The 25,878-nt window shown below is 41.4% G+C and overlaps 1 protein-coding gene across 1 annotated transcript; it reads right to left on the bottom strand.

Annotated features, from left to right (window-relative positions):
* Window positions 1-281: 281 nt before the first annotated feature.
* PLCXD2 (phosphatidylinositol specific phospholipase C X domain containing 2) lies at window positions 282-24,946 on the bottom strand. The gene is made up of 4 exons (XM_066572037.1): window positions 24,844-24,946; window positions 9,110-9,570; window positions 7,688-7,929; window positions 282-5,265 (listed from the first exon to the last, which is right to left on the bottom strand). Exons 1-4 carry the CDS (start codon window positions 24,923-24,925, stop codon window positions 5,109-5,111), a joined length of 942 nt encoding a protein of 313 aa, XP_066428134.1. The 5' UTR covers window positions 24,926-24,946; the 3' UTR covers window positions 282-5,108.
* Window positions 24,947-25,878: the final 932 nt, after the last annotated feature.

Genomic DNA, 25,878 nt, shown 5'->3' with positions numbered 1-25,878 from the left:
TGTGTGTATGCACAAGTGCAAGCACACACTGATTTCTAATCACTTTGCACTACTACTTGCACTGAGAAGTTGTCAGCACATCCTAAAATAAGGATGCTGTCTGCATCTGCCTCGTCAGGGAACACAAGTACAGCGAGATCAAAAAAAAAATCCCAAAGCAACCTTCCACGACACCATTCTGCATCAGAGAAGTTACTCAGCTCAGCTGATGTTAGTTGATTTACAACATAATCATCATGTATCAAAACAGCAGTACAGAACACACAGCAAAGATGAGTAGCTCAAGTTGTACTTTTTATTTTCAAGATTAAAACTATCAATGATATAAAGCAGAAGAAACAGATGTAAAGCCCCAAATTTATCTGCAGTTCAGATGAGGCATCCTGGTTTCACAAAATCAGACAGGTGGGTAAAGCACAAACTGCCATAAGAAGACAGACTGCACAAAATACTGAGAATTGGCAACTCCTCTTCACCTGGTCCCCTCGGCACCCTTCCATAGTATAAATTAAAAAAAAAATCCATCGGGAAAATATATTTGACATTGAGAAAAATCAAAAAACCATCTAAATTATTTTTATATAGGATGTGCTGATCAACATTTCTTTCAAAATTAAGAATACACTGCAGTTCAATGTAGATGGTATGACAGGTCTAACAAAGGGTAAGAGAAGTACCACTTAAACGGACAACACATAATGCATAAGGATTCATGGCTATAAAATATAAGCAGATTCAGCATACAGTTCAAGAGTTGATATTCCTATTGCAGTCCCTACAGTTTAGCAGTTTACTTGGTAAGATTTTTAGAAAAATAAATATGCATTTAGGAGTAAACACACTTCAACAGAACAGATGTATTGAATTAGTGGGACTGATTATTTTTAATGCAAAAGAGACTGATTTAACAGCCTAAACCAAAGAGCAGATGGGATTACCATTAAAGGTATCATTAAATAAATCATCATACTCTTACTACAGTTAGTCCTACATATATGTCCTTAGCATAAAATTTATTTGCTTCTCACCATATGCTCTGGCTCTTCTACCCATCTGTTGAGCTAAGAACCAAAGCTGGAATAAGGATTTGTCAAAGAAGTAGAAAAAAAAAAATCTTATTTTTCACTGCCAAAAGAACTTCATTTAGACCTAATCTATACTTCAAATAATTTTGAGTCAGTTCTGTTCCCCATATTAGACAATTTCTCTGTGCTTTAACAAGTATTGAAAAGTTGCTTGAAGTTTTGTCCCAAACAGTGGTCCTCTGACCAAAATTCTGATTATTAGGGTTTGGTAACTATGTGTTCAAGTCGAGATGAAAGTCTTACGAAAACAGCATATGGATGTCATATTAAATACTGCATATTTAAGTAAAACTCAAGTCACACATGCTCAGTTAGACTTCCATAGGCAACCCAACCCTAAATCAAAATATCCATGCCCTCTATCTCTTTATCTATCTAAGACCTAAATCTTATCTATCTAAGTCCTAAATCTTGGTCTGCTAAATGATGCATCAATGAACTCTGACACCTGAGAGAAGTACACAAAGAAACAACTTCCAAAGGCTTAGCCAGATGAGAATAGATGAGCATGCTGGCAGAAGCCCTACTCCTGTTTGAGCCAAAATACACAGTTTAAGTACTTTGCCTCAAGCAGCTGCTTGTTTTCTGGTTTCTCCTCTCCCAGCACCAACCAAATGGTCATGGGGTCAGAACAATTTTTCTGGGGAGGTTTTCTTCCCAGCCTGTTTAAAAGTGAACTCTACTGCTTTATCGATATACAAGCAAGACTAAAACCACTGTATTCACCAGACATACATCTAGACTAACAGTAAGAACCTCCCACCTTCTCCTGTGCTCACACCCATCTTTACTCTCCTCAAGCTCACACATCCTGACCTTGCAGGCTGTTATTTGCTGACCTCAGGAGCAGACTGCTCAGGGGCCTCAGTGTGAGCTGCAGGGTTGTTGCTCACCTGCCAGACCTGCTTCACTCTGCTGCCCAGAACTGGGCTAAGCACTGCCACACCTACTGTGTGGGCACTGGATGCAAACTACTGCCCTACTTCCTTGCTCCTCCCTTCCTGCCCAGCACACCTTTTAATTTTGTAATGCTGGAAAATAGAGTCCACAACCCAAAGTCCAAGCCTAGATGAGCTCAATTTTGCAAAGCATGAGGAAGTCTGAATATGTTTTGGTGTTGAGTAAGCAAGATAAGCCCATTATATGGATAGCTTTTCTCTGTGTAACAGAATACATGAAAGGTAGTTCATATTGCTTGGGATGGTTCCGGACAACCCTAGGACCAATTCTAAACATCAGCATGAATGCTGCCCAGAGCAGCCAAGGGAGATGTCATGTCATAGACCTGCCAACTGCCCAACTCACCATTTAAGACTGTCAGGTTCCTCACACTGGATGCACACCACCAAGCTCTGAAATGACACACAATTCTCTGCTGACAGGCCAAACTTACAGAAATGTTTCCCCCCCCACATACTCAAACCATTAATACTAAATCTATTTTCCATTTCTTTTCCCTCTGCTAACACTCTTAATACCCAGCACGTTTCATGACGCAAGAACTAACAGCCAATACGTTAGAAAAACTTCTGAGTTTGCAGTTAAAAATGTGTAACCAAAGTCCTGAGCCCGTCCCATCTCTATTCAAATAAATACAGCAGAAGGATTAATACTAGTCATTACTGTGCACACACAATACAAATATTGGTTAAGCCAAATAAATCTCTCTTGAGGCAGATATATATATACAGTACAAAATATATTAAGGGTCAAATACAAACATCATACTCACTTCATCTTGCTTTGTCTTCCGGTTCTGCAGGGGAACCTTGCAACGGTATTATTTCTGCCTCACTGGCATTCAAGCCAGGTTAGAAAATCACAGAATATTCTGGGTTGGAAGCAACCCGTAAGGGTCATGAATCCAGCTCTTAAATGAATGGCCCATACAGGGATGAAACCCACAGCCTTGGTGTTAACATCCAATTGAACTCTGAGCATCAAGACAATTTGCAGAAGAAAACCAACAATACCAAATCCACATGGAGTTTCAGTTGGGGCCATGAGTAAATCAGTAGTAAAGCAAACATAAAATTCAGCTAAGGAAAACCCAGGTATTTTAAATAAACTTGCAGACTGAACAGAACTGTTCAAAACAGGTTGTGATGGTTTCATCAACAAGAAAAAAAAACTACCAAACCTAATAAAAACCTTCTGCTGTGGTTTTAAAAAGAAGTATTAAACTAGAAATTTGAACATAGTTCCCAAACCCTGATTTTTATGACTTGTCCCTGATCACTGAGACACAAGTGGAAAGGAGACTGAGTGACAAGTGCTTCCCCTACCTCCAACTCCCTCTGAGAAACGATTCAGTTAAAAAATTCAAGGAACTCTAATGAAAGCCATGCAAACAACAGATAAATCAGATTACAGTCTGCTCTGAACTCGGCCAAGGTTCACATGGAAGGTTTGCAAACCTTTACATTTCTCCTGAGTTGTGACAAGCAAACAAAGAAGGCTGGGATTTTTCACAGCTGTCAGACCATGATGGCAGACACAGGATAAAACAACGAAAGAAATAATAAATCTGGAGATGAATTTTTCATTTGAATTAAATATGTATATAGACAATCCATTCTATAATAAATAAGCTTAGAGATATATACAAATTCATAATCAGTGAATAATTAGTGCACCAACAGTTTCTTCAGGAAGATGATTTAGCAGAGAAGTATCTGCTAATCAGTCCCTTTTGTGCTTTTTAAAAAAACAATGATAAATGAGACTATAGGATACTGCCAGCTAGTAAATTTAGTGCTGATAAGTACCAATATATGATTGCATTGGACCAAACATACATGGTCACACTTCATTGTGAACCAGCACAAAAATAAATGTGACTAAAGAAAGAAGCAGTACTAACACCCTCCTCTGCTTGTGTGATTATTGCTTACTCTGTCACAAGCAGGTGAAGGCTGGAGAAATTTCTCCCTTAAAAAGTGTGGCTCTCTATCTAAAAGCACAGTTTTCAGATCTGACTGCAGAATTCACTGTCCCATCACAGATCACAGTGATCCAATATTTGGGCTTCGAGCAGTCCATGTCAGCTCCAGTTCCCTGAATATCAAGCAAGCCCCCACTTGGCCTACCTCCTTCCAGAGAAGGGCTGCCTGGGTGATAGACTTTTGCCAAAGAAAATTTGATGGATTAAAAAAACCCAAGTGACCAAGAGGTAAAAGAGAAAGGTTATGCTGTATTTTCCTAAATGTCCCAGTAATTCAGGAAAATTAATGTTTCCTATATGTCACAGGGAATTCAGACTTGAGTCATAATCCTCAAAATCTGGAGACTGAAATATTCTCCAAATTAATGCCAAAAGAAATATACTTAAGCACAGTTGCAACTAATTTATTGAAGTAATAAAGTAAAATAAAGAGGTCAAGAAGAAAGATTGTGTCAAGCCTTCACCTCTCAGGCCCAAAGGACAGTTTGGATATTTAACACAGTGTTAACAGCTTCCTCCTGAACAATAGCAGTATTGTCTCTTCAAGTAAGTCAGAGGTAGTGTCTAAAACAGCATAACGAATAGAGCAGCAGCCTCCAGCTGAGCCCAGCTATGCCAGAGGTGGCCCAAGAACAACGCCACCCTATCAGCCTGGTCATGCTGCCAATGGGGTCAGCAGTGATCCCTGGAGTGAGCCCTGGCCATGGGAAGCAGGCAGGATGCACACACACGGGCGCTGGGAGTACGGTCACCAAGGAGATGCGTGCCACAATAGGGTACATCTGCTCCAGAGGCCAGTCCCTGTCAGCAGCAGATGTGTGCACAGCTCAGCCACACAGAGCACGCACACACAGAAAGACAGACAGACACAGCAGCACACACACAGTACTTGGCTGACTGAGGTCCACATGACTCCAGGAGAAGGGACCTGGCTGTACATGATGTTTAACCACGTTTCCTCTAGGAAACATTTTTTCATAGAGAGAGAGATTACAATAGGTTTCACTTGGCAAGTAAAACATTAAGCATAGTTCAAAGATGTCTACTAAAGAGCACACGTGGAACACAGCAATCAGGATTTAAGTTGCAGATTCATCCTCTTCCAAAAGGAGGTCGTTCAATGCAATAACTGTAGCAGCAAAATCAACCAGCTCCACAAAGTCTGATGTAATTATGTTAACACCCATAACACCAGGCTTCTGTGCTTTCACCCAATTCAAAATCATGGGCAGGTTCCTAAAGAAATTGAAATAAAGAAAATTAAACACTTCAAAAGAGACACTTTTGTATACCTACTCCCCTCGTTACAAACACAACATGCTGTTTACAAAATATATTATCTCATATTTGTGATCAGGGCTGTCACCCTAAATGCAATTGGCTGAGTGCTTAACACAGCACATGGTCATTAGCTATCAAACAGACATATTGGTCAGTCATCAATGCCAACTAGCAGACATACAAAATCCCTCTATATTCACTGGGTAGTCTGTGCTTCAGGATTTAACACTGCACTAAAATTTTCTGCACCGTGGTTTGTTTGCACCCAAGCACACGTTAAGTCAAATGCTCAATTTCACAGCAAACCAGCGTAACACAAAGCAAGGCCATGCCTGGCCCAAGATGCTCCCTTGCCCTCCTCTGCCTCAGGGAAGGCAGGAGAAAAAGTTGGAGGCAGCAGCATTGCATTTCTCCCAAATTCTCTCCAGCTTCCAGACTCACTCAAGAGCAATGGGGTCAGGGAAACCAAACCTAGAACGAAGCTGTCAGCTCCACAGGGGTTGAACATCCTGCTTATACATTGCTACAACTGGTTAAAGGAGAGGTGTGTCAGGAACTGAATTAAACAGTTAGAAATTCTACTATGGGGAGAAATTTCAAATATTTCTTGGACAACAGTGCAAGTTAGGAGTCTGCACCAGCTTTCTTGCACTCTAAGATGAAATACCATGCTTTTCAGCAGTTAGACACAAATGGTTAAATATATTTGCATTATTTAGATTAGTGCTGTAACATGTATACATTTTTTGAGAAGATGCTAGGCTAGCAAATTAGCTAACAGAACGATTAAGAGAAAAAAGCAAACCCAAAAAACTTAAAACCACTTCACGCCTGCTGAATCAGGACAATAAAAAAAACTTATCAAGAACTATGAGTGAAGGCATAACTACTGCCAAGGGACACACCACACTTCAGCCAGCTAAGTGTGACTTGTTGCAAGTCTCCTTTAGCAAGAGCTGAGAACATTTAAATATTCAAATCCAGGGCAAAATTTCCATACAAGAAGGGAGGCATCTACATAAAACAAGGATAGATTTGCATATCAGCTAGCTTGTGCAAATGCACACAAGTAATCACGCTTATGCAAACAGCAGCAGCTATCTGCAACTTTCGGTTTAAATTGCAAACAAGTGTTAAGGATGAGAGAAAGGGACGGACTGAAGGCAGGCTTCCAGCTAACAGTGGCTTAGAGCACAGATCTGTGCCAGGAGTCCCTCGAAACAGAGTTGCTCGCACATTCCACGAAATGAAACGATCCTTTGGTAGTTTTGGCCCAGGAATCCCGCCCGGCCTTGGCGCGGATGCCCCGCAGGGTCCGGCGCTCGCGGGCCCCCAGCGCCATCTGGTGCCGAGCGCGGCCGGCACAGGTGCGGCCCCGACACCGAACCAACAGCTTGGGCCGGACTAACGCCTCTGCACGAACGGGACTGAAAATGCCGAGATTTATACCTAACCAGCGATTTTCTTATTCACAGAATCACTGAGTGGCCTGGGTTGGAAAGGACCTTAAATATCATCGCATTCTAACAGCCCTTGCCTTTTGCAGGGACATCTTTGAGCCCGACCCAACGTGGCCTTGAACACTTCCAGGGAATGGGGCATCCACAAATTCCCTAGGCAACCTGAACCAGGGCTTCACCACCCCCACAGTAAAGATTTCTTCCTAATATACACGAGGACTTTTACAGTTCTGGTAATTTTTAGCAAATGGGCTAGAAGGTGTTAATTCTATAAAATAAATCATATGAAACTATCCTGGTCATGCTGTTAATACTAGTAAAAATCACTGTCACTCTGTGCTAATCAAAGCAAAACTCTCTTACAGGGACCTTACTCATAGGAAAATTAATTGTACAATGGTCAATGGTATTAAAAAGAGTCAAATGGTGAATCTAATTTTTGGAAAACCTCTCCCCCCAGCCCCCTTAAAATACAGGGTAAAATACTGCCCTAGGTCATACATCTCCGACTGTTACTGAAATTACTGAGACATTTGTATGGATAAATGTAAAACTAAGTCCAGAAATAAGCAATTTTCCTCTGTGGCACAAGCTTTTTCTACCCCCCCCCCCCCAATCCAACTTCAGCCAGTTTGAAATGAATTTACTGGTTTGAAGGCACACATCCATCCTACATTTTACAAAATCATATCACATTTCAAAAGTTCCAATTACCAGGAAACACATATATACCCTGTTCCTTTATTATTTGCACTGTCTTTATTTTCAATGATTGCAAGTGTCTTACATGAACAACAGTATTGAGCAAAATGGCATGCTTTCAGAAGGCTAAGCAAACATCTCCTAGTTTCTTTCTTGCTCAGTGCCTCTTTCAACATGTTAAGTAAAGAACTGAGACAATCAAGACAAGTCCTTACCTATGAACAAGCGTGTTCTTCAGACCACGAATCAGATGCCGTGCAATCGTTTTCACTCGAGGTGTGAGAATTGCTTGAGATACATGGAAAGTCCCATAACGACTTCGTTCCCCAAGTGTGGTTTCCAGGAACTGCAGCAGTTTGTGCACATTAGTTGTATTAGCCCATGGTGCTGGCATTTTATTACCTGGCCACAGGAAGGGATATGCCTGGTACAAAGGGTGGTGGTAAAATATGAGAACCTAGGAGAACAAAAAAAGAAAAAAACCAAAGCAAGTCAAAACTACTATATTTTTATTTGAACAGGCTGCTGCATTGGTTTATGTTCATACAGTACTGTTGCACCTAGCATAGCAGTGAAGAGGACTAAGCAAAAAAGTTGCTCTTGAGTCATGAGTGTGAGTATATTTCTTGCACTACAGCCAAAGGAGATGGAGATAATTTTATTCAGCTTTGAGGACAGGATTCCTTCAGGCTTTATGGATCATCAGTTTAAAATGACAAAGTTGCCTTTGTCATTTAAAGAGCTCAGCCTAAAAGTATTGCAACTTCTTAATGCCAGAAAATATTCTATCTGTACTTGAAGGTAAGGATTTTAGCAGCCTTGCCATCTTCTGAATACCTCCTTCTAAGAGGGCAAAGTGTGCAGGGCTGATTGGCACATGACTGACATACTGGCATCGTGCTCACACTTGCTGCATGAGAAACCAAAGGCAGTCCTGCTGTCAGCAAAACCCTCAAATCCAAAGTTAATGTTTTTTACCTTGTAAGGTGCTTCTCTACAGCATAAAGAGGACACGTTTTTTACAAACACCCACATTTACACAAAATTAATCTTGAAGCTTAACATTGACAGCATCAGTTCAGAACAATTCCTCAAAGCCTCATTTCCAGTTCAAGAATTATGTGCTGCTGCTGAAACCCTTTTCTGTTCTCATTTTTTGTGTACCTTTGGGAGCAGTTACCACAGAGAAGAGCCATTAACCTCACCTCTGCAGATCTGGATGGCTGCAAAGGAGGTAAGAAATTCCATCCATACCTTAGTCATGCTAAAGCTTATATGCTTCACACTGGCTAGAAAGACAACAGTTAATAAAATCCTCACCAACACAACTCTGCATTACATGCCCTTCCAGAAGAGAAAACCCTTTGTAAGGAGCACGACGCTCCAAGGACACTACAGTTTATTTAACAAACGTGCTTGGGAGCAGGACAGACTGGCCACAGCATAGATGAGGGGATACACGGCTGCATGTAAATGGAGGAAAACATGCACACTGCATAGAGGAGGCCCTAGTGGGCTTTAACTTGACCATCAGCAACATCCTTGGTCCAATATCTGTGAGTGGGAGCTACACTTGGCTTGTCTCTTTAAAATCTTAACATTTTGGGTTTGAAAAACATCAAATATCCTTTCCCTACCTGGTGTTTCTTCTCCCACATGTACAGTAACGTCACATATTCTACACATTCAACACAACAAAGTTTGGATTCAAATGCTGAGCGGATCCTGTTGATCAAGAAGTGGTGATGGCTGTCATCCATGGCATAGAAATGATTGAAATCCAAGAAGATTACTTCCTTGGGGTGCTGCTCAAGAAAACTATTCATTTCCTTCAGCCCATCCCATACTTTGATGCCAAACAAGCCATGTATGAAGTAAATCTCTTGTCCTATTTCCCCAGGTTTGGAAGATACACGAAGATCAAAGTAGCGGATCCCGCCTTCCAACTGTTCTTTGAAAGTCAAATTTTGAGTCACTGACCATTTCTTCATGATCTTTCTAACGAAGGAAATTCTGGCCAAACGTTTGATGGCTGTTGCTTGGTCTGGTCCCACTGGAGATTTCTCATCGACCCAGTAGCTGAAAGAATCATGTGATCCTAGAAAAAAAGCCAAGAAGAATTAATTTTAGAAAAAGTGGCTATCCCATAACACGTGTACCCATGTGGCCTGAAAACTGAACAAAGTCCTACATGTGTGACAGGGGTGCAGAAGCATTATGCTCATATGTGAGTCTTTCAGACCATCCTTTACACCTTACTTTTCCCTGACAGTATAACAAGAGTTAAGCATAAGTGAAATAGAGATTTTTGGAGTTCACTTGAGTTAGCAATATGAATTAAGCATTTAAGTTTAGCCTGTAGAACTATGTGTTGAATTTTAACCTTTTTACTTAAGAAACCTCCACCATGGTACAAAGGGCATAGTAAAATGCAAATTTCTGAAGCTTTTTGCATAAAGAACAATACCAGAAAAGACCAAGAGATGCAAAGAAACCAGATAAAGGGACTCCTCCGTCTCCAAGCTAATCAAGGCCTACAGACAGTACTCAGATAAGCACCAAGGGACCAAAAGTGCATGTGCAAAAGAGAAAGTTCAAAAGTTCAGTCATGAGGAAGATCACAATCTTCAGCCTCAGAGACCACCTGTGCGGACAACAGACAACGCATGCCGAGAAGGGCGTGGATCTCATTACCCAGCAAAGTGAGAACAGGGCGGGCAGAGATTGAATATGCATGGAACAGTTGTGCAATGTATTGCATATGGAATACCTTTGTGAATAAAGATAAGGGTCAGACTGAGGCTCAAGGCCTCAAGTTTTCACGAGAGCTATCTCGCTTGTGCTGGGCGCTGACATACCCACTTCATAACTATATCTGGTTGTGGAGTTTATTTACTCCGCATATCGCTTCATAAGGTCCTCAGTTTGAACTTTCTTTCACGAACTCCCAATTTCAATGCTCTCTGAACACCACAAAACAAACATCTGTGGTAAAGGTAAACCTCCTTCTAACCTTCCTTCATTCCTTCCTTCACAAACTACAAATCAACCCCCAAAGCTTTCCCAAAGCCTGGTACATGACTGATCTAGGATGAGACTCCAGAATAATTTTAAAAATCTGAGACTTTATTTTTTATTTTACACCTGGTATGTACAACCATAACCTTACACACCAAACATCTTGGAACAGGTTTCTTTATTCACATAATGGACTGAGGAATCTGCACCTGCACATGCCTTATCAGCACATCTCCCTTTAGCCCCAAGATGGCAGATAAATGATTAGTAGTTTGAACAGTGGGCAATGACTGGCTGGACCTAGAGGAGGAACGATTGAACACACCACCAGTTACAGTGTGGATGGATACCAAGCTCATGTTAAACAAATTCATGAACATGTCTTTTACCTAGCATGCTTTCAAGTGACCAAAGGCATGGTGAAAAGAAAATTCATCAAAAAAGTACAACCAACAATCAAAATCACCAGTCCCAACCAAAATAATGCACGTCCAAAAAAGCTCCTGTGACACAACCTGTACCTGGGCAGAGAAACTGCATCTCCAATATAAAATTATTGCTTATTAGAAAAACCTCCAATTGAAAATTCAGTAGTAAATGGGAAAAAAACCTGAGAAGCAACAAAGCTCCAAAATAAAAAGTTTCAGAGTGACTGAAATATCCCTACCTTAGCCAAGTCAGTAACAGAACAAAGAGTGAAAAGGCAGTGTATCTTGGCCTGCACCGTACCAGAACAGCATAAAGCAAAGACTAGCAGAAGCTGATCCACCACAGACTGGGGTTTACCAAGGATTCGTGGCAATTTGCACTAGGTACCAGCAAACTAGCCAAGAAGCTGTAGCTGCTCCAGGCTTGCCTTCCTTGTGAATTTCCACCCAACACAAACGCTATTAGGAGCTCTAACAGCCCTTGCTACCCTTTGTCTTCAGGATAAGAGATGAGAGTTTGGCCCATTAAGCCAAACCCCACTTGCTATCTGTGCTGGAGTGTAGAGAAAGCATCTTCACCCAAGGAGCTCATTTTCCAGCTGCCCCAGGGTACAGTGACTTGGCACCTGTGTTTTACATTCCTGCATGTTTGTCTCTGCTTCTACGACTATGCTTTTCTCAAATTTCCTCCTCTACCTCAGTCTGCAACTCTTTGAAATCACAATCTGTAACATTCAATCTCAAGATAACATTTGAGGCATTCACAGTCTCCTTTATCCAAACCTTTTATTTGGGTACCAGTGCTCACTTGAACACTGATGCATTTTTTGTGATGCAAGATCAGAGCTACAAACAAGATTATTATTTAATTGGATTATCTTGTTGGCATTTTTAATCCAGATGAAAGAAGAGACTGTGCATAAACTAAACATCACTTCTCAATAACCTTAAATGCACTCTTTTCCATAGATTTCAACTAGTTCAAAACCAGTGAACAGGTAGTGTGAAGGTGAGTTTTTAAACTTTACAAATGAACACTAAAACGTATTCTGACCAATTCTCCATGAATTCTTCACAGCATTTGTATAAGTGAATTTCTGTTATGGCTTGCCATTCAGTCTTCTAGACAGAAGTGAGAAGTGCCAAAGATGCCATCTTAAGCAAATTTTTAGTACTTGTCCCAGTAAACTACATCACAAAGTAGCTGTCAGTTGTGGAGCAACACCTAGATTTTTTTTCTCCCATCTCCAAACATGCAACCCCAAACAAAATCCAGGAGCAAACATTTAGTGAAGACATTTCAAAAGCCTTATGATGCTTCAAACTGTAGTTTACAAATATTTAAGTTTCACCTATCTCCCTGTACAGCAGAATTAGTCATTCAAGCTTCTACTATATTCGGAAAGTAGACTTTAATCACAAGGAGCTTGCCTTCTGCCTTGAAATTAGTATCTCTGCACAAAGAAATCTTTCATTTGGTTGTGTTTTTTGTTCGGTTTTTTCCTAGTTCTTAATTCTATCAATTTTTATTTTTTCTTCTGTTTAGGTCACTGTAGAAGGCAGTTTAACATTGTAGAATGTAATATATGTTAGAAATAATTCATGCTATAAAAGAGTGTATTTTATAAAGATTGTGAAATCCAAACGAGTCTCTGACCACAAGCCGCCTGAGAGGTAGATGTCTATTCAAACTCCGAAACTCCTGGAGTCAGGCCAGACAACAATCGATCGGCACTTTAGCCCAAGAATAGATGCACGCGACGTGATGATCACCGCTATCCCGAGTCATCGGAAACCGCCTAAGTGCGATCATCTCGCTCTGCGGATAACATTGATCAAGATAGCCGAGCCAGAAAGATACATGTGAATACGTGACTTCCCGGGATTCGATCAACGCTGGCTATCAACCAGGAAAAGGTGATTGTCCAGCTCTGCACAGTGAAAGAACCAACTATGAATAAGTAGAGTTACAAAAGAAACTTGGACTCCTTTGCCTCGGGCACAATAAACTGTATAAAACATCCCCGCTAGAAGCGGCTCTCGTGAACGGGGGCAGGAGGGATTCGATGCGATAGAGGTGGGATCTGCGTTCACCCAGCGCCGATCCTGGGCTCGATGCTGTCTCTTTGGCTGTGGTGGTTTTGAGGACCGTGTTTTGGTCGTGGAAAATGATAAATAATTCTTTTCGCATTTTTTGATAATTTGGCTTTCGATTGATCATTTATAACATAGAATAACGACATAAGAAATATTTTCATATTAACTAAGACAGTGCAGCATCCTTGAACGTATAGGAATCACTCGCACCATTATGCTCCCTCAAACTGATAAATCTGACTTACAAAGGAATGAGAATTTTATCTTGCCACTAATACATTGTTGTTACCTCAGAGTTGTCCAAGTAAATCTAAACCAAAAAACAACTCATTTTCCTTATTCTGATAATTCACTTAGCAGCTACAAAAGTCTTTCCTTTGCAGTTTGACACTTACAAGGTGCTTTTAAGGATACAAAGAGCAAATTTTCTCCCTGCACTATCACAAACCAAATTTTACTTATAACCTAGCACTAGAAAGCAGTATTAAAAAAGAAAAAAACCTTCCACAAAAAACCCAAACAAGTCACCACATTGCAACTTTTTCACCACATACTTTAAAAACCGCGCTCCTTAACAGGAAAGTGAACTATGTGTGACATGCTTCTATAGTTAGAGAAGATCCTATTAACTCCTGCCCCATGGCTCTGCTAAAAGCCTAGGAAATGGAGCTTTCCTCCTAAATCGAAGTCAACGTGTATACCTAGATATAACCAAGCAGAACACTAGTTGCATTTGCAAAACGTATCCTCCTTTTCACTGTTGGTAGCACATCACCATCTAAGAAGGGCAGGGGACCATCACAAATTCTGTTGATCATTCTGTGATCAATACTGAGGCTGGAAAGACAGCAGAAGTCCAGTTGGGTCTTCAGTGGTCATTTAAAAAGGCCAGTCACCAGTATCTAGGCCAAACCTGGACCCACAATGTTTTGACTCTGGTCAAAAAATTGAAACCCTGCAGCAACAGCACTGGATGCTTGTGGGGCTGTGGGGTAACAGCAAGGTGAAGACCCACATCACCACCAGGCCCTTCTTTAAGATCACTGTGATATACTACCAGCTCAGGCACTGCCTTTTAACATAGCTTAGCTGTTAGATGTTAAGTACATGCTAAGCTGATTGCATCACAATGTCAAAATAATCCCTGCTCTCCTTTGCTCTATTTCTAAACTCATAAAGTCTTGCCATTCTGTTGCTATGGCAGGAGCCAAGCTGCTTGCTGATACATGTGATGCAGCATGATTTCTTTTTGAAAAAGCATAACCTAAACCAACACAAATCCATAAAACCTCAAAGGCAAAGAGCAGAGCCTACATGGCAGGAATGGAGCAGACCAGCCCCATTTTGTCAGGAGCTCAGTGGAAGAGCTTGCTAAACAGATTCTCAATTAATGTCTAACACAAGGACGTGTGAAGGTGCTTGGACACTGCCCAGCGACAGCAGCAAGGCTGGAAGGTCCTGGACAGAGCAAGAACCACAAAACTCTCACAGCAACACACACTGTAAAGTCTTGGTAAAAAATCTCTCACCCCACCATGTGTAAAAAATCCCTCACCATCTGTTGTTCCCCACCACACAAATAACGTGCATTGCCGCAAATTATGCTGAGTACTTTTCTTAGGGAAAAAAGCAACCTCAAGAATTATTGAAGCAAGACATTTCACATGATAATTAACAACTTAAATATAAATAACATCCTATTCCTATAGTAAAGCTATTCCTTAAACCTACTGATTGTGGACAAAACAACTAACAAAACTAGGTATTTATAACCTCCACCTCACCCACTGAGAAGTCAAAAGGCAGAGATGAGCCAAGAAAATTTATCTTCATTGTCCTTTAGGTAAGGAGAGGCTAGAAGTCCAGCCTGAACCACCTCAAAAGCATGTTCCTGCACATGCAGGACATGGAATCACTGTACACAAGACCGGATTAGCGTTCAGACAGCAAACCTTACTGAGCTGCTCTAGTGGCATGGCAGCAGACTGGTGCTCAGCCCTTCCCAAAACAGAGTCAGACACAGGCAATACAATGAAGAGATCATGATTTACCAATTGCTTCCAATTGGGTAAAGATGTGCAGCACAAAGCAGCAAGCATTAAATTTGCAATATTCATGAAAGAGATTGCACATTCAAAGACAAAAATTAGGGGACTGCTAATCATCTGGCAGCTTTTTTTCTGTTTCATTTCTTTCATCTGACAAAGACTGGCAGCTTCAAGGAAAGAAGTCACATGCCCTCAAATGCCCAGACATTTAACTACCAAAAGCTGTGTTATAGTTAGAATAATATTATATAGGTATATATATATATTCCAGATGCCAGACTTAAAATGATGGACAGATCTCTTAATTTTATCCTAGTAATTGCAACTGTGGATTAAATTTCATTCATATCTTTAAACTTCTTATTTTTTTCTGCTTATACTAATTCCTCAAGTTAATTTTATGTTTAACAGCTCACTTTTCAATTCAATTTATTTGTTAAATAGATAGTATTTCACAGTTCAGGATGACTTCTTGTTGAAGCCCTTGTGCTGATTTGTAGACAGCAGCCTTTTATCATCGCATCTGCAGTAAAATCTAACTTCCCAGTATGTTAATTTGTCATGCTACTTACTCACAGATAGTCAAATAACCCATGCCCGAGCTGAAACAAATGACACTGATCAACAGAATGTTATCAAGCCTCCAATGTCAACAAATACTAGCTATAGCTCTTCACTCTCATGACCAGTGACAGGACTCAGGAAACAGCACAAAGCTGAGTTTACAGGCTTACACTGGATCTTGGGAAAAGGTTCTTCACCCATATGGCAGCTAAACACTGGAATAGGGAAGTGGTCACAGCACCAAGCCTGTCCGAGTTCAAGCAGTGTTTGGACAATGCTCTCAGGCACAGGGTGTGACTCTTGGAGGTGTCCTGTGCAGGGCCAGCAGTTGGACTTGATGATCCTGTGGGTCTCTTCCAACTCAGCATATTCTATGATTCTGTACCATTTGGTACTATCTTTTGTTTCCACATAATACTTCCTGCAAATACTGCAGAGGGACAGAGATTAGCATCATGTCACCAACCCCTTGTAAATTTACCTTCATGGAATATTAAAAATATGATTATACAGCATGTAAAAGTGCAAAGATCTTCCAACACAGAACATTACCTGTGCACTGCCAATCACTCGAAAACAGGACAAAAACTCATGGGGTTTTTTTGGATACAAGCATATTCCAGCATACTGCAAACCTCCCTGGTTCCAAGGTTGTGGACTAGTCAGAAGCAGCAGCTCAAGACACTTTCTGCAAACATCTGGCCAACCAAGAAGCAATAAATGAAAGCACAAGGGCAGACAAGTGTGCTGTGAGTAAATTTAAATAAATCTGAATAAGCTGGATTGATCTTTACATGAATAGAATACTAACAGGATGAAAATTGCAAGAGACAAATGTTTAACATAGCATGAAGCTAAGAAGCAAGGTCAAAAAAACATACTCATTCCTTTAAAAACATTACAGGGTCACTTTTGACCAAAGACTCACCCGAGCTGTAGTGATGCTGCACTTCTTAGCACAAGCTTTGCTTACTAAACAGAGTACATTCCCCACACATTACAAACCACTGCACATGACACAGCACAGTAGGCATTACACAGCCAAGATGGGCAAAAGAACAGTAACCAAGATCCAAAACCACAGGATCTAAGTGCTAGCAAGTCAAGGCTATCCCACTGATGTTCTTTTCAACCAGATCTCCCGTGTGTGTCAAAACTGAGGGAAAAACAGGATAAGCAAAAGTGCCTCTCAAAGTCTAGAAGTCCTCAGGATTCAGGTCATTAACAATCCAGATTTTCTTATTAGAAGGTTAGCATCTTCAAAGTTCATCAATAATGAAAAGCAAATAGTTCATACTAACTTGTCCAGCAAAAGGAGATGAAGCAGAAATGAGAAACATCCTATTGATAATCAATTATCTAAAACTATAGAGATGAGTATATTTTAAGAAACCTACAAGAATCCTTTAGATATTCTTAATGCAGTCCCATTAAGAAAGACAAATCCTAGTAGGGACCAAATCCTCTTAGGAAAACTCCCTCTCTCTATTCAAGAACTACCTTGATTTCCCCCACTGCCATCAGGCAGTGCAATGGGATGCAAGAGCTTAAAGACAACCTAAAACTGTCAGACACAATACAATGTCAGAGTAGTTTGATTTTCTTTCCAGCCAGAAGAAATACTTTTGGCACTGGCTGGAGTTATTGCCATTGAAGGTTAAGGTCACTTAGCAATGATTTCTCATTTATCAACATTCTCAGCTGTCTGCAATGGGAATGCAAGAAAGACACAGCATATCACTATCATTTCAAAGCCTGACTGGATCCACACACTCAAAAAGGAAAAAACCCTTCAGCTTAGAGTTCTAAACTCCTCTTTTGTGACCACTCAGAACTGAGTGGACCAAGGGTTCATTCTCTTCTGAGAAAGCAACAGAGAAATTTTTATTACATAGTACTTTCTCCTCTTTTAGCATCATTGATGGAAAAGCAGGCAAACAAACTTTCACAACATGGAAGGAGAGCAACAAGCATTTATATCAACATTGTAACTAGTTTTCTCCATTGGAAGTAAAACTTTGGCATGTTCTGCACTAATTTACATCTCTCCTTGGAGATCAGTGAACAGTCAAGTTGAAGACACTTTACCAGACTCATTTACCAGACACACTTGAGTCCTTCTATAGGGTACAGATTTTAATAAATCACAGGAAGAAAATTTTCCAGAAGAAAACCAAATTAATTAGGACCTTCATATACTGTTTGAAGAAAATTTTGTGGTATTTCAAGAGTAATTTGGTTTTGGCTGAACAGATGACAGAAATTCTTTAAAAAGATAAGCGTTAAGACTGGCTTTTCAGGGGAGCTTCTACACAGACCTAGCATCTGCCAGACCAGTTCCTCACAGAGGGTCATATAAAAAGAATACTTGGTTACTTAAGAACAGTGGAACAACTTCCATCAAATGTTCTCACCAGTGTAACAGTCCAGATAGTTTAATAGCCTCTCTAAAAATATTTGAGAGTTGCTGTTACAATCAAATAGCCTAACAAAGTAGTAAAATAACTTGTCTTTTCAGAAAATTCTGCATTTACCAATCATACTCAACATCATTATACTCATGCAGATACTTTCTTCTAGTGGTTACCACCTGATTCATTGGTAGATGCAAACTAAATTGAGAGGGAAAATAAAGCTTGGTGAAACAGAACATAAATCTTATATTTCTTCCCTCTGAGCTTCAATCCAACAGATGGCCAGTTCAGATGATTCAATGATCCTTTTAATGAGAACTCCATAGGAATACTGTTTCGGAGGAGGATGCAGCCTCAAGGTCACCACCACGCCTCTCAGCACGCATGTCCACAGCCCACAGCAGCCCATGAACAAATAAACAAGAAAATCATAGCATTAGCAAGTTCAGCCGCTCACCCAGGGTCAGGCAGACAAAAAGAAAAACCATCCAATCCAGTCAAAGCCTAGTGGCCAGCTCTCAACTGGACAGTGCTTGCTGCTGCTTCTTTTCAGAACCACTTTGGCTCTGCTTAGCCAACTCAAAGTCAAGCAGCTCACAGGGCTTTTAGGGAACAGCTACACTGTCAGGACAGCAGAGTTGGCCAGTTGGTGGATAGGACAATGGCATCCTGTGCAGAAGATGCTCAGGCCCCCATCACCTCCAGGGGGTGGGGCACATGAGGATGGTCACACTACTGCACCAACTCAGTCACTTGCAGCAGGTTATCAACTCAGGAAACACCTCTCCATGCCTTCCATCCCCCCTTTAAGCTGAACCATAGGCTTGGCCAGCAGGGCTGCTCCTTGTTAAGACTGCCTACCAGCTGTATTTGTAAAGCTTTGTTTTCCAGGGATGAAAATTTCATAGTACTTTGATCATTTAAATCAAAATCAGGAAGCTTCTTACTGAGGCTCTTGGGATGAACTTCTCAGGGAAGGGCAGAAACAGTGGCACACTGTACTGTGGCAAGTTTTGGGTTAGTCACGCTGACACTGCCATGAGCAAACTATGGAAAGTTATATTACAAGTTGGCTAGAAAGTCAAGAGTGTGTGTGTCGTAAGGGGGAATTAGGCAGCTTGACTATGCTATAGTTTGGAGCAGCAAAGTTTTACTATTTCAGCAGTGCCAGGACACATCTCTTCTTGGGGATCAGCGAACAGTCAAGTTGAAGACTTTACCAACTGTTCTGAGTCTCCAATATGGTCTTGTTCTGGCCATATTCAGGTCAATATGATTTTCTCTGTTTAAAAAAAAGTTTCTGGAAGGGTAAAACCCATTTTTTATCTGTCATCTCTGGCTACCTACAACCCAGCATCCCACAGGAAACTCCTCAGCCATTGTACAATCTGATGCTGACAGAAATGGCTCCACATTCCAAATGCTCTGCATGACTTAGAAATGAGATTATGGCCAGCCATCCACATGCTTTCTGAGAAAGCAAGAACACACCAGCTGGGATCACTAGAAGATGAGAGAAGAGGCCCTGTACACCACCAGAAGCCACAGGTGGAGACCTGTCCCAACTCTCCCTGGAAAGGCAGCCTGCCCAGCCTGCATGTTCCAGAGCAGCAGAACACTCTGCTGAGTGTGACATTTGGCTCTAGGTGTACCAGTGGTTGAAAAACTGACTTCAAGTGGCAAAAGCTTAAAAATAATAAAAAAAAAAAACCAGTAAGCTATTTCAAATCAGCCTTAGATATACCAAGTTTGATCTACAACACAAACATCTTTACTTAAAAATTTTAAAAAGAAATCTTACACCCTAGGAGAAAACCACTGGTGTAAGGGTTTTTTTTTAGTATCACATTTCAAAGTGCTAAAGTAAAACATTTTACTTCTCCCAAATTTTCCATCTTTTAGCTCTCTTCTTCAGTGACTCCTATCAAACAACTTAGTTCAGATTGAAATCAACTTTTCCATGACTCAGCTTACTTTTTACTAATAGCATTTGTTTCAGCCAAACTATGTGAAAGAAAAGAATCACTCATTTATTCTACAGCTATTGCAACTCTTGTTCTTTCCTGTCCACATCTGCAACACCATGACACCTCAGGTTAACGACTGTGCTCCCTCAGGACATCCACACAGTACAGCATCCACCCTAGGGCTTGCCCAACTCCGTGAGTAGCTGTTGCAAGCAGCTTTTCTGACAAGAACCACTTCTCAAAATAAAAAAATCCCTCTAAACTATCATCACCACAAAAACCTTCCCAGGTTAGCCTGGGGAACACACTCATTTGTATTTGGAGGGGGAGAGAAGGAAAGGCAGGGGACAGAAATGACTTTTGATTATCTTACTTTATTTATTAAAGGGTTCCCATAATTCTTCTGGGTGCTCCTGCAAGCAGCAGTGGATCCCTACCTTAGCCATCATATGTTTTCTCCGGAAGACAAAGAAAAAAAATCAGCAGCATGGAAAAACTCATAGCTAGCTATCCTGACCAGAACTGGGAATGAAGCAAGGGGTACAGATTGATCCAAACCTCCAAGTATACCTGTTACATCCATACTTCAAGTTGGAATAGTCCAAACAGGATTAAGTAAACGTATTATTACCAAAGAAAAACAGAACTGCCTGCTATTCTCATAACATTCATCCAGCACCTTGGAGGCTGGACTAACAAAATACTTAAAACACTGATAGCTGGCAGTGAACATCTGCTAGAGTGCCTTGCCTTGCTGTCTCAAACCAAAAGGAAGGAGCTTATCATGACCTCACACAGAGGAGACTGAGACAGAAAAAGCGTTTCACCTGCTCTAATACAAGTATTAATGCAAAAGTTTGATTAAACAGGAAAATGGTGCCATACCTTCAGATGCAGAGACTTCAGACTCTAGCAGCAAGGTAATCAAGTGTGAAAAACACCAATCACGTGTTTTTAAAATTTCAAAAGTTTAATAGAAATAAAATGGTATATTTTAAAATAGTAATACAATTAGAGTAATACAATAGTAATAAAATTATAAAAATAGTAATACCATTAGAGTAATAAGAATTTGGACAATTTGAATTAGGACAATATGAGACAATAGAAACAAAGAGTTATGGACTCCGGGTACCTTTTCCTCGGCAGCACAAGCCCGAAAAAGGACACCCGTTAATGAAGGATTAACCCTTAAAAACAATAGCCTGTTGCATATCCATACATCTCATTCATGATGCATAAATTCCATTCAAATACAGGATTCTGTCTGTCATCATCAGCTTCTTCCTCATAATCCTAATGGCGTCGTCCTGCCCAAGCTAGTTTCTCCTGATAATGGAGCAATAAATTCTCTTTCTCTGAAAGATTTAGGTGTCCTGTGACTGCTGTCTCAGTATGAGTCCTTTCTTCAGAAAAAAGTATCCTACATAGCATAGTTTCTATTTTAACATTTTGTTATAACCTAAAACTATTTTTAACATACTACTTAAGAGAATACAGCATCACTTTCTAACACAACACACAATATTCATTTTAATATTTGCAAAAAGCCTATCATAAAACACATTTTCCACATCAAGATACCTGCCTTTCTAAAAATTTCTGCAGCAGTTCAAATGAAACAGTACAAACTGGAAATACCATGGTGCTATCAACTATTAGGATGTAAGTACAAGCAAGGAACAGCTAGGCTCTCCAGCTAATTCTTTAACTAGCTGATTTACTTTGAAAGCTGATCAGTGAGAGCATTCCAGATTTTTGTGTTCCTTTTCTACATGGAGAAATAAGAAAAGTAGCAGATGCAGATCAAAAAAATGACCAAGGAAAATATAAGTATCATAGTTGTGATTTCATAAAATTCTTTAATGTAAATCAGTTTGAGATTAAACAAGCACTATACAATACCCTGCCAAGGATCATGTCCACAATCAAAATGTTTTAGGGTTCATTTTTAAGCCCACATCCAAAGAGGATTACTGGAATATAATTAAGAGAAAACCCTCTAGGCTTTCACATAAGGTCAACACTTGTTGAAGGTGGTTATTTTTGTTGACTATGCTGCATGCTTGTGACATTGATGACATTTTAGTTACTTAGTATTTGGCAATTTTTCATTGCAAAAGATTCCTCCTCTCATGACATTGCACAGGAAACCTCATCTCTTTTCCTTGCAAATGACTATATTGGTTTAGCATTTTGGCTAGAGTTTTTCCCAACAGAAGTAACAGAATAGCCCAAACATGGGAACTGATCACACACAAGGGTCTTAACTCTTTCAAAGTCTCTCTTCGTTTTGAGCAGAGTTAAATAATTATGTAAACAGCCCATATATCTCATGAACACTCATCTTCAACATTATTTACTTACTACCAGTTGGTTCTAAAGCCTGAGGAAAGAATGATCTTCTCTACCATCAAGTAGGGTGCTTCACACCATTATTTAACAGCTCATGGAATCATAGAATAATGTAGCTTTAAAAGCACTCCCAGAAGTCACAGCTACCTTTTCTAAAGCCAGTGAAAACAAGCAGCTCTGAAAGCAAAAGGTATGCAACAAATTAAGCAGGAGAACCCTATGAAGCTCCCTTGGGCAATATAGAAGGGAGTTACCCACTCACAGTAGTACACAATAAATTAAATCTAAGATGTTTCTTTTGTGTGTACACTCTCAATTAATTCACTTTAAATAGCCCCATGATACTATCATTTTGTTCTCAAAAAAAAAATTCTTTAAATTCTGCAATTCCTCAAAGTGCAAAGTATAAAATAACAACAGTGTCATGATTTTGAGTGTTGATTTTATTTCAAGTTAAAATGTTTTAAGGTTTCCACTCCTGGAGCTCTATCTCTGTTCCTATGTACAAAGGAGGACAAGGAGCTTGGTGGGGAAGCAAACAAACTCCCCAAATCAAAACCAATGGAGTCCATCATTCCAGGGGAGAATGTATCCTGAGACGGACAAAAGCAGGTTACTCCTGTCATATGCACACAGTGTTAGCAACAGACAAAACTGCTTCTCATTCAACCGTTGATCTCTCTTCTGAAGGTAACACTGATCTCCATTGCTGTTCAGCATCTGCAAAGATTCCTCAACTGCGACCTGTATTCCACACTGCTAGGAACATCCCCCCACGCACCCCCACCCCCCCCCCTTCGGCTCCCAAAAAGGTTGCTCTATCAAGCACAACACCAAAACCCCACTTCAGCAAAACAGTCATTGGACTAAAATAATAGTAATAAAAAAAAGACAAAAATCTACCCAAAATAACTTTTGCCTGCTTGCAGGTTGCATAAGGTATATACAGGAAAGTGGTGGGGAGATACACCAACCTTGATCACAAATAAACACGTACTGCAAGCCCTTAAAAAAACATCGGCCATTCTAAAAGCACCATGGCATTACTGAAACAACTACTCATTTACTTGGTTTCTCTGCTGCAACACTGGTTGCATGATGTTTGGACATGACAGCAGCATTGCCCGTAATACAACCTAAATCATAACATTCTGCAGAGTTTCACAGTCTTTAAGTGGCTACAACAAGTTGATTTATGAGTTCACTAAAACAGAGAAGCCTTTCTTTGCAAGAAGTTTCAAAGTCTGCTGGCATTAGAATTTTATATGAACATTGAATTTATTTTCTGTCTCACTTCCCTGTTCAATAGAACATAAAAAGTTTTTGCTACTGTCAAGATAGGAAAGAGCACCATTTTTGATTGAAACCTAGTATTTTAACTGTTCTGATACAGGTAACACACCAGTCAGCGCATAGGAGGTGCACCGCCCTTTATAAGCTTCAAGGACATTTGAGCATGTAGAGAAGCGGCTATGTTCTGACACAAAAAGTTACTCTGTTTCTAGGGAGGTATTTCTGAATGTCTGCTATATAGATCAGAAGAAGATTGGAAAACATTGCTGAGATAACAGAGTCCAACCCAAGCCCTAACACCACCTTGCCAACTGGACCGCGGCACTGAGTGCTACATCCACTCTTTCCTTAAAGACCTCCAGGGATAGTGATTCCATCACCTCCCTGAGCAGTCCCATCCAATGCCTAATCATCCTTTCTGTGAAGAAACTTCTAATGCCCATCCTGAACCTCCCCAGACACAACCTGAGACTGTATGTATGCTACAACATACATATCCAAAGTGCTAGTGACAAGCTAAAGCACTAAAATGAAAACCAAGCCTGTACCAGACTGCAACATCCAGCATCAGAAGGAGCTACAGTAACCACCCCTAAAATCTTCCCTATTGACATTTGCAAGGAAGAATATTTTTACCCTTTAGAGACAGAAAATCAGCGTAAATAAGTTTCAGGTCATCTGTTGTTGTCGTCACTTATAAGCTTATCTATCTGTAAACCAGGGTATAAAAGACATGCCATATGCCATGTCTGGATTGAGAGGGAGCCTGAAGATCACATAGTTCCAAGCCCTCTGACACGACCAGGAAGACTCCCCCCGAGAGCAGGTTGCTCAGAGCCCCATCTCAGCAGATCTTCCATTTGATAAACCTCCAGTTGCTGGGTCAACGCAGCCAAACCATTCTCCCCACCCGACTTCAGCCCTACTTAAAGCACCTGCAAACGCTCAGGACGGCCGCTAGCGGTCACAGCTACCTTTTCTACAGGCAGTGAAAGCAGCAGGTCAATAGTTAGCGTCTCACAGCAGTATTTACAGGAGATTAAGCCCACCATTCTCTGCTGCGATGGACAGGGCTCCTCTCAGCCCCAGCCTCTACCTCAACACTTTATTGAAAGTCGCGGCCGAGGCGACTCCCCTACCACCGCACGGACAGCCCCGGCCCCGTACACCTCGTCGCGCCGCCCTACCCGGGATGGCGAGGTTGGAGAGCGGCAGGGAGCGCAGCGCGGGCGGTAGCGAGCCCATCCAGTCGGCGTTGCCGTCGGCCATAGCCCCCACGGCACCACCCCGCCGGCGCTCCCTCATGGCTGGCGGGCGGGGCAGCCGAGCCGGCACAAGGCCGGCACCCGCCGCCCTTATGTAATCGGGGTGACGTCAAGGGGCACGGCGGCTCACCATTGGCCGCCACCCCGCGCCCCGCCCCCAGCCCCGCGCCCCGGTGTGGTAGGTGGGCGGGGATTGCGGCGCTCGGGGAATCTCGGCGGGACGAGTCGGCTGTGGGGCAGTGCAGGGCTTTGTGCCCACTGCCCACCGCCCTGTTCCAGCAGGGACAGCTTGGGGCACACAGCACAGAATGGCGTCCTGATGGGTCTGGTATGCCTCCAGTATGCCACCCTGTGCGTGCAATCTACTCTAGTGCCCGGTTAGTGCACAGGAAGAAAGTTCTTTCTCCTGTTCAGGTGGAATTTCCTGGGACTCAGTTTCTGCCCATGGCCTCTGGTCCTGTTGCTGGGCACCACCGAGCAGAACCTGGCTCCATTCTGTTGACTCCCTTCCTTTAGATACTGATAGACATTGACGAGGTCCCCTCTCAGGCTGCTCCAGACCAAACAGGCCCAGTTCCCTCAGCCGTTCCACATCAGAGAAACACCCGTCCCCTAAAATTCATCCATTCCCTCTACCATAGCACCTGAGAAGCTACCCCTGACACAGAGGGCCAGCACCTTGGTTTTGTGATGCTGGCTGGTCAGTTAAGTGTGTTATCTGGAGAGATTTACACACTGTCTGGCAAGAGCCAACATGGCAGCAGAAGGTTTAAGGAGCAAGATAGCACAATCCCCCACTACCTGCTCTTCCACAATTCCCTTTCCTTGACAGTCTCACACTTGACCTTTCACTGCATTTAGTTATTGGGGAAAGAATTTTCTCCAAAATAATTTCTGGATTTGCTGTGATACACAAAATTGATCTTCTAAAATACACTTTTCCTCCCTTGCATTCTT

Source organism: Molothrus aeneus, chromosome 2 (genome assembly GCF_037042795.1).
Source record: "Molothrus aeneus isolate 106 chromosome 2, BPBGC_Maene_1.0, whole genome shotgun sequence".
Classification (NCBI taxonomy): domain Eukaryota; kingdom Metazoa; phylum Chordata; class Aves; order Passeriformes; family Icteridae; genus Molothrus; species Molothrus aeneus.
Note: the sequence above shows the minus strand (reverse complement) of the source record. Positions and strands in the feature narration are given on the sequence as shown.

Excerpts from the sequence above, each read along its gene's own strand:
- PLCXD2 (XM_066572037.1), bottom strand. The coding sequence starts at position 24,925 with ATGGCCGACGGCAACGCCGACTGGATGGGCTCGCTACCGCCCGCGCTG. Across the intron at positions 9,571-24,843 it reads CTCCAACCTCGCCATCCCGG|GATCACATGATTCTTTCAGC; the intron begins GTAGGGCGGCGC and ends CTTTTTTTCTAG. Across the intron at positions 5,266-7,687 it reads AAGAACACGCTTGTTCATAG|GAACCTGCCCATGATTTTGA; the intron begins GTAAGGACTTGT and ends CAATTTCTTTAG.